General features: G+C 32.0%; 1 protein-coding gene across 1 annotated transcript in view; it reads right to left on the reverse strand.

The window, feature by feature from the left end:
- The window catches only part of LOC108691466 (neural cell adhesion molecule 2), a 35,679-nt gene that overhangs the window by 3,358 nt on the left and 22,241 nt on the right, over positions 1-10,080 (reverse strand). The window contains exons 3-4 of the mRNA XM_018199217.1: positions 5,638-5,848; positions 3,408-3,535 (exon numbers count right to left, since the gene is read on the reverse strand). Of these exons, the coding sequence (XP_018054706.1) occupies positions 3,408-3,535; positions 5,638-5,848 (339 nt within the window). The remainder of the gene's footprint in view (positions 1-3,407; positions 3,536-5,637; positions 5,849-10,080) is intronic.

A 10,080-nucleotide genomic window follows, 5' to 3' on the forward strand; every position in this document is an offset into this window, starting at 1 on the left:
CTCTCTCTCTCTCTCTCTCTCTCTCTCTCTCTCTCTCTTACACCACATTTATTTTATAAAGATTCGAGGATTAGGAATATTATTTTATAAAAATAACAATCGTTATAAAAAAAAAAAAACGATATATGTTATGTCCCAGCCATGAAGATTTCTGATTTAATTTCAACATATCATAAACTATACAACTATATCATAAACATATTTTTCTTTTTATAATTTACTTACTTTTATTTATTTCTCACTTTAAAAAACTTCTGTTCGGTATCTTGTCAAGATGCTGCTATATTTAATTATGTATTACCTTATTATATATTGGGAGTACAAATTAGTTCAGTCCGTTTTTTGTGCATTTATTTCAAAACAAAATGAATGAACAGATCAATTAAATTTGTCCATCGCTGCCTACTACTTTTTCCCATCTCTCAGGCAATTTTCGAATTCCATCTCGAAAAAACTCATCTTTGGAGGCGATCCAATTTTGGAGCCAATTTTCGATTTCTGCGAAAGAAGTGAACCGGTGACTTGCTGCATCCTTCGGAACAATCAATAATCTGAAGGAACAATGTCTGGAGAATACGGCGGATGCGGTAAAACATCCCATTTGAGCGTTTCCAAATATTTTTTTACGACTTTAGCGACATGAGACCGAGCGTTGTCATGAAGAAGAATAACTTTATCATGTCTTTGTTCGTATTTCGGCCGTTTTTCTCGCAATGCACGGTTCAAACGAATCAATTGTAGCCGATCTCCCGTAATGGAATCGCCAGGTTTCAGCAACTCATAGTAAACAAGACCCTTTTGATCCCACCAGATATAGAGCATGATCTTCGAACCATGAATGTTCGGCCGTGATGTTGATGTTGAGATCGATGCAACGATTGACCGGGCTTAGCGTAATATTTTTTCTTCTTGTCGTAGAACATCCACTTCTCATCTCCAGTCACAATCCGATGCAAAAAATCTTTTCTCTGTTGTCTTTGAATCAGCTGTTCGCAAGTGAAAAATCGCCTTTCAACGTCTCTCGGTTTTAGTTCATAAGGCACCCAATTTCCTTGTTTTTGAATCATTCCCATGACTCTCAATCGTACAGAAACGATTTGTTGAGTAACACCCAATGATTCTGCAAGCTCCTCTTGCGTTTGACTCTGATCTTCTTCGAGTAATGCCTCTAATTCTTTGTCTTCGAATTTTTTTGACTGCCCAGAGCGAGGCTTGTCTTCAACGCTGAAATCTCAATCCTCGAAACCATTCCCTACATGATTTATCAGTTGGAGCAGTGTCACCATAAACTTCGACAAGCATTCGATGGGCTTCAGCCGCACTTTTCTTCCAATTAAAGCAAAAAATCAAAACCTCCCGCAAATGCTGCTTGGTTAACATAAAATTCGACATTTCAAACACAGTAAAAATGAAGGTTTTTGTATGAAACTCAAAGCGATATAAACTGAATATTATTAGTATTTTAACCTCTCTGAAACCGCCGGCTATGAACTATTCACAACAGCTGGAGCCATCTTTAGGGAAACGGACCGAACTATTTTGTACTCCCAATATTAGCGCTTATCGCTTGAGGAGACATAGACTGCGTTCCATTCAACGCTTACAATGCTCGTGGAATCATTTCATTTCCTTGTCACTTATCAAATATTAAACGAACATTAAATGGAACGCAGCTATAGACATAGTCCTCAGAGCGCATAATAAATAATAATTTTAATCTCCATTTCTTATCGAAATTAAATTCTTTTTAGAAATAAGAGCCTTCTTCAAATTATTGATACATATTAATTTATAAGAAATTAAATTAATAGATGAAGCTTTCTCTATGTCATGATTATATGTAGGAAATGAGATGGTATCTATTCGAGCTTTACACTATTGAAAGTTTCTGAGGTTCGAGCTCCATGAGATGATAACAGCTTCAGGAAACTTTAATAATACCGGAAATGAAGGTTAACTCCTCTTTTAATTCGCATCATTTAATATCGAACATATAAATGCGATGCCGTATGCATTTCACCCGCAATCGTTCTTTCAAAGACATTGCCGCGCGCCTGTTTTCTTACATTCCCCGTTTTTTCCGACAACGCCCCTTTAGCGGAAGATAAAAGACACCTCGTGAGGTACGAAGTAAAGAATAGCAGGAAACGCGCGTATATATACATATATGTTTTTTTCGTATTCTCTTTGAGAATAGACACGCGTAACGGCACGCCCCCGTAGATAGAATAGAAAACTATCCTTCGCCTTTTCTCTTTCGCTTTTCTTCCAGTGCTTTTCATTTCTCTTTTCTATAAAAAAAAAGTTAACTCGTCTCGTACTTCATACCATGGCAGAATCATTTCGCCGTGTGTATCTCTTTAAAGAATAAATGATTATCCGCGAATCGAAAACCACGAAGGATTAATCGGAAAATAATTTCCTTGGCTGCCGCATACGGCTATGCGAACGGCTAGTCTTCTATTTCGCGTTTCACTTTGATCAACGTGCGCGATAGTACCTTGCGAAAATTGTGTTACCTGCTGTTTTATTCTAATAAAAGCACGTAGCTGGATGAGTGTAGCGCGTATCTCCGGCGACCGATGGCATATCGATGTATCGGCAATCAGCCGAGAAATTACTATCTATCTCCCCTCCCATTTTTTTATCGATCGTTTGCTAGTTTTTACAAACCATGCGTACTAGCGTCTCATTAACGCGCGCAGAATAATTTCCGCTCGGCCGATACCAAACGTGGAATTACAAATATCGGCTCAGAGGGAAATTTAAAATTATCTCATCATCGTGAATAAAATGACGCGCGACGCCGCGAACGTTACGTCGCGCAAAATTATTCTAAAGAGTTCGTCAATATTAATGGGTTCCGTGATGTAATGTGCTCTTTGTGCCCCGTGAAATGCGCGTTTACAATAACTTTTGTTGCACAAAGTGGTATTAAAAGCACAAAATGTATTTTCCCATCGCGAAGAAAACACGCACCGACAGACCATATTAATCATGTATGTCTGTTGTTGTCCGATGCGGCAAAGAGCATCGTTATGCAACTCGTCGCGAGATAAATTATGGACAGGAAAATCAGAGATGGAAGCCACGGAATTCCGGTCTACAGATCCACTGTGCGAAAATTATAAAACTATTAATCCGTAATTACAGAAACGAATTCTATTGAACTTATTATAATTCATCTGTTTTGTATAAGATGATTGTAAAGCAAAATAATAGCTAGAATTAAATCGCGAGTCTCATTTTTCACATTAAAACTTTAATTAAATCTTGTTATAAAAGTTTTACTACAAATTCAAAATAAAGCTCGAAATTATTATAAAATTTAAGAATTTTTTGCTTCTACGGATAGACTCTGTTATCTTTCAGTAATTTATTTGTGAAAGCAAATAAATAACACTTACTTCCGTGTTATGACTCCAGGTCATCGTCGGAGGTGGTTCGGGAGCGTATTTTACGACGCACGTTAGATTGATGGTGCTGCCCTTATTGACGAAGAGGTCCGGCGCTCCAATTATAATGGTTATCGGCTCTAAAACAAAGACGAACGATTTTAGTGGTCTCTATAGTTTAAAGTGATCAACTCCTTAAGGAAGCAAAGAAAGACATTTAAAAAATTCAATATTAAATGTTAAAATTCAATATTAAATAATTAAATTGTAATAGATTTTTTTAAAAACATTTTTAAAATAATTGTTAACGAAACACATACATATATAAACAATAACATATTATTATATTTATACATAATAACACTTGATATATAACGTCATAAGATCAAGACAAGAAAAATTACGTCAAGTTACGAGATCACATTTTATTGTTTAAAATTAAATTTTTTTATTAAATGCATTTTATGAATATCAGGATTTTTAAATTAAAAAATCATAAAATTTTTCACATATTAGTTAAAAATTATATTTCATCCTCTTATTATTTTCACTTATATATTTTCATTTATTATTTCACATTTATTATTTTTATATTTAAAAGAAGGACAATTTATAATCATGTTCTTAATTTGGGACTATTGCTCTTAATTTGGGACAGTTGGTCACTCATTTGCAGCTACATGATGGTGAACGTGATGATTAATCACTTAAAGGCTTAAATAATTAGACCATAGTTTCCCAATCTTTTTTAGCTCACTGCCCCCTTTTCAAAATGCTTTTTGTTCAGCGCCTCCTTGATAGTAACCGGTAAACTCTCTCTGAACTCTAAATAAAAACTCTAAAAAACTCAACAAAACGAAAAATTATACAGAATCAAATAAAAAATATTTAAAAATTATAGCATAATATAAATTTATAAATATTAAAAAATTATCATTAATGAGAAGTTTGAGCTTGATGTGTGCTAGTATCTGTCTATATCTGTCTATATTTAATTTTTGTCAGCAGCATTCTTAAATCTCCGCATTCAACTATTTGCAGTCAATTCCTCTTTTTTCAAAAGATTTGTAACCGCACTAAATTCACGTTCCAACTAATTAGGATGAGGGAAATGCAATAAAAAATTTTTTGCCACCCATAATGCTGGGAATGTTTAGGGTTTAAATATTTGTTTAAAAAATATTTAGGAGATTAAATTTCTCTAGCGCATTCTTGCTCCTCGACGCCCCCTTACTACTATCCTTAGGACTTCCAATACCCTCTCTCCCCGCCCCGATCTCCTCAGCGCCCATGTGAGTGATAGAACCCACGTTGGGAATCGATGAATCAGACGATAATTTTTGTCACATTTTTATCATGTTCAATATTTTTATCACTCAATCGAGTCCATCGTAGAGCGAGACTTTAAGTCACGCCAAAAATCTTCTTAGGCAACTTAAAGTGATGTGGTCATTAACGAGAGATCTTTATATCTCATACACACTTCTTATTTGAATATAAATGCGTGAAACACAGGACGCATCTATTCTTTTGTATGTTTCTGCCAAGTTAAGAAAATTGCGCATTTATAGCAAAAATTTAATGCAAAACAGATTTTTAAAATGTTAATTTAATATGTGGAAATTAATTAGAAAATTTTATATGTAAGAGATAGAAACATTATTGCTTCTCAATCAAATTTTTGCGGAAAATTGAAGATCAAGAACATCAATTCCAAATATTTAACTCTTATGAAAAAGATATAAAAGAAAGAAAATTTCAATTATATACATACACATATAATTATATTGAAAATTACAAACGTTCCCGAATTTATGAACGGCAGTATGCCTTCAAGATTAATTATGAATGAAAATTTCTCTTCTACATGTAGCTGTTAATTAAACGATGGTTATATTATATGCTAACTATAGAAGGTACAGCACTTTCTTCAACTAGCAGAAAACTTTTGAAGTTATATTGCATACAGCGGAACGTTTGAGTCAAACTCATGATGTTACCAGGAAATTTATATCGCTTCAAATAAATACGTCTCTCAATGAAAGTAAAGTACGACTTTGAAGTTTCGTCATCAAAGTGAAAACTTGAAGGAAATTCAAGAGTTTTGTAAATAAGATCGTTAGCGAATATAATGTTAACATGATATCTATTAAATAATCACTTCTTGGATTTCATTTCTTTTTATACTTCAAAAAAATGAAAAATTAATGTTATAATTACATAAAATTAATTATTCGCTTACCAACTATCGTTAAATACACAGGATGGCCAATGGGCGGGGTCGTAGATATTTGGCACTCATAAATCCCGGAATCCTTACGCTGAGGATATCGTATCCTCAAAGTCCAGTCCTCCGTATGAGGAGAGTGTAGTGCCTCGAAACGTTGATCGCTGGTATAGGTATAACGACCAACCGTTAACAAATGTATATCCCGATGTCTCACCCAGGAAACCTGCAAAACAGGATATTGCATCTTAGTCAATTCTTAGTATATCATTTAATTTTTTTCTATAGATATACAAAAAAAAAAGTTTTATTTACAGAATGATTCTATTCTCTAAATTTCTTAGAGTGAAATCTTATTCCAAAAGAATTAAAATACTGCCACTAATGAAAAAAATATGAAAATATGAAAATCTTAAATAAGAATGGCAGATTTTACCTTTTTTCGGAGTGAGAGTTCACACTTTTGGAGCGAGATTTACTCTAAAAGAAAAGGAGTAAGATTCTTCTTTTCTTTTGAATAAATCTCACTCCAAAAGTGTAAAAAAAAAAGAGTAAAAATCTGTCACTTTTATTAAAAAGTGCAAATTTTCCACTTTTTTTCGATATAGTAACGGTATTTTTTATAATTCTTTATATTTTTTATAAATTGGAGTGAATCACACTTTCAAAAAAATATAAAGAGCAATTTAAAATAATTTTCTTAATTCAATAACAGTACTAAAGTGATTCTTTGTAAAGTGTCAAAAATTTGGGGTGCTTCACCAGACCCCGAAATTACAAATATTGCATAATTTGCATAATTTGGATTAAAACTAAACTTTTGTTGAAAAATTATTTGAGCATTTTCTATTTGAATATAATTTGCGAGAATTTTTATTCTATGCTTTCTTATTTCTATCACATCACAATCTGAGATAATAATGAATGGAAGTCTTTGTACAACATTTTTTTTCTTACTACGATTGACATATTACCGCATACTTGAATAAATTGATTTCCATTTGTAATGTTAATAATAAGACAGCTCTATATATATAATTGTCTTTATAAACAGTTCAACTGACAATGAGATGTTTAAGATATATGTATGCACCTTAAAAAAATATAATATAAAAGTATAGAGAAAAAATTTATTAGTTGCGTAATATAGCATATCAGATTGCACGAATTTTATGTCATTGAGGATCAAAGCAAGTGATGCATGTAAATACACCACGGCTATGTGAGGGAATAATGTACCTGTATACATGTCATGGGTGGACTGTCAATATCAGACGCGTTACTGCCCTACCATATATTTATCTATCCTACGGCATTACCTGCGGTTTGCATAATACATTGCTTGATGAATAAATCGAGAGCTTATTTGTTTGTTTAATATCGTTGCTACTGTTGAATTTTTATTGTTTAAACCAAGAATGTATCATAGCCTGAAAGGAATAAACGAAATTCAGTCAAATCTATAAAGATTATAATTTAAAAACATAAGAATTTCATCATCAGAGTTTCAATGTACTTAATAATATATACTATAATAATTCTATCGCACCAGCACGGAAAAAACATAAACAAAACTAATAATTGATGTAAAAAAAGTTTCAACTATGTTCTCCGAAATAACATTTACATTCGATTGATCCTAATTAATTCTAGAAATTGGCAAAAACCGCACTGACTAACGACTGATACTCGCAAAATAATTTTATTCAGTATTGATCATCCAATGGTTTGAAAAGTCAAAAAGTTTTCATCGACTGAAACACAAATTAGCTCAACGAGAAGTACCGCATTTTTATGAAATTACTAGGTACATAAATAATTTTCTTAATTATATACGTAAAGTAATCGTTCTATAAATCAGTGCATATCTTTTATTACTCATTAATTTTTAATTTGAGGTTTTCGAAAATATTGTATGTATAATAATGTTATGTGTGAATGAAAAATTTAATAAATTGCCGATTGAAATTCAACTTGTCGCTCATGGCTCATAAAATAATATATATTGGATAACGTTAGCAAAATAATTAACTTCTTTTATTCCGGATATGAAATTACTCTCATCGCTATACCCACCGGTAAAATTGATCGAATTAAATACGAAAGCCATCAAAATCTTATCTTGATTCGCAATTTTTCTCCTAATTGTTGAAAGAGAGAAGGCATAACACTTTCACAGAATATACATATACAAAGTGTCCTGCAATTCTTGCCCCAAGTGCTTTTTTATAAATAGAGCGGATAGATTCTAAACTGAGTCGAAAAGTCTTCTATCATTTTATAATTTTCGCAATTTGGTTAATGAGATATTAATTAAACATTTCCGAATAATGGTCTTCAATAATTTTTTACTCAAATACTATCAACTTCATAGAAAAATAGCAAGAGATAAAAATTATTTATTTTCTTCTCATAACTCTAAGAATTTTTTTCAGAATTTTTTATGAACTTTTTAGTACTATATTTTCTTATGAGCAACTATTTTTATCAACATGAGAAAATATATTAAACAATTCTGAAAATATTGAATCAGAACTTTATTTGAGAAGAAACTAAGCAATTTTTGTCTCTCATTACTTTTGTGTAAAATTAATAGTATTCGAGTAAAAAATTATTGAAAATCAATCATTCAGCGATTTTTAGTAGTTAATATCTTGTCTTTTATGAAAATTTTATGAAAATTTCAAAATGGTAAAGAACTTTTCGACTCAGTTTAGTTCGCTCTATTTACAAAAATAGTTTAGCCAACAATTGCGGGATGCTATATATATTGGTATATATATTGGCGATGTTGAAGTTTTTGTTTGCGCGAAAATGTTTTGAGATAATTCTTCAATAAAGTGCCGAAAATTTAAGGTGCGTCACTAGGGCCCACCCAAAATTTTTAAATATCTACATAAATATCTATATTTTGATAAAATTTTTAAATATCTACATTTGGATAAAATATTAAAACTATGTGTATAATGAAATAGTATGAAACATACGATAATAAATTGAGAGCTGCATCTTCGTCGAACGAAAATGTTATGTTTACTTTTTATATACTTGAAATGTAAGTTTATGCACGTAAATATCTTTCCAAAATAACTATCGACTTATAATTTTTTTGTAATCATTAAAATTGTAATTTTTTAAACTATTATAATCTCGTTTTTGAGAAAAATCTGTGATAAAATTTATATGCAGTTAGTCAAAGAAGCGTCTGCCTCATCCGTCACTAAATTATACGTGAAAGGTTACATTTTCAATATTTTTTTTCTCTCTTATTTCATTAATCGTAAAATTTCGGTACTTCAACTTTATTATATTAAAAAATTGACATTTCTATGGTAATTTGATTTACTAAAAAAACCACCTTAAATTACTTGAAAGATGGGCATTTCGGGGCATCATTTGAATATAACTTATCGAAACGAATGAAAAGAGTAATTCCAAAAATATATTTTCAACTTATGTATTTTATGGTCCTCGAATTTCAAATCGAATTATATATCAAACGGTGTTATGTGATGAGACATCAATCTTAGAAAAAAATTTAATTTGAATATAGAGGTAGTCTTGAAGATATTGACAATCAACAAAGAGATTAAATTCCTAACATTTTTAATAATAAAATTGAATAACTTTATGAGAACATAATAAAATTGAGTAAAAATCTAGAGTAAAGAATAATTTTTTTATTTTAGAAAAGAGAAAGTATTTGGCGTGATCGAACAGGAGGGCACACCGCGCTTTTCAGATCATTTTACGGAAACTTCGATGTATTAACTGATCGTGGGTTGACGTCCTCTCGACGGGAGTGACGTTGCCATGGAGAGATTCGTTTTGTCCTGGTTCGTCCTGCATCCGGCACCTGCACCAGCTGGAGCTCTCGAGATGACACGACCGTGTTATTGGCATTAGCGTTGCCGGCTGAAAGCCAAACAAAATCTATCCATCCTGACGAAGCGATGGGGTTGCTGGCGCTGAAGAACGGGACGAGGAAAACAGAGGCGTCGCAACTGTCGTGCCGCGCACATCTAACACGCCGTGCGAATGCAAAATCGGCTTTTGGTAGCTAGCTATTGAAATCGATTCTACAGATTCTGGAGCTGTGAGGGGTTTTCAGTCGCGATCGTTTTAGTATATACCTGGATTCAACTGAATTCTCCATCTTCATGCAGCTTTAAAGGGCGGCTTTTGCAAAATGGAAGGATTACATTTTCTAACTCGAGCGACGCAAATAGAATCAAACGCTTTATACAAGATTGAAAACTGTAAATAATTTATAACAAAGTAAAAGCTTTTTCGTACTGAAAAAAATAAAATATTTAATCAGAATTAAAAATTAGAATTGTATAATGTTAAAATATGCTGCAAACGTAAAAATGGGACATTAATTAAAAAATGATTAATTATTTTTATTAGATAATATATTTTCGTTTTTTAAAGAATATTTTATCCGTTTATATATAT

The sequence above is a fragment of the Atta colombica genome, unplaced genomic scaffold, assembly GCF_001594045.1.
Source record: "Atta colombica isolate Treedump-2 unplaced genomic scaffold, Acol1.0 scaffold47, whole genome shotgun sequence".
In the NCBI taxonomy this organism is placed as follows: Eukaryota; Metazoa; Arthropoda; class Insecta; order Hymenoptera; family Formicidae; genus Atta; species Atta colombica.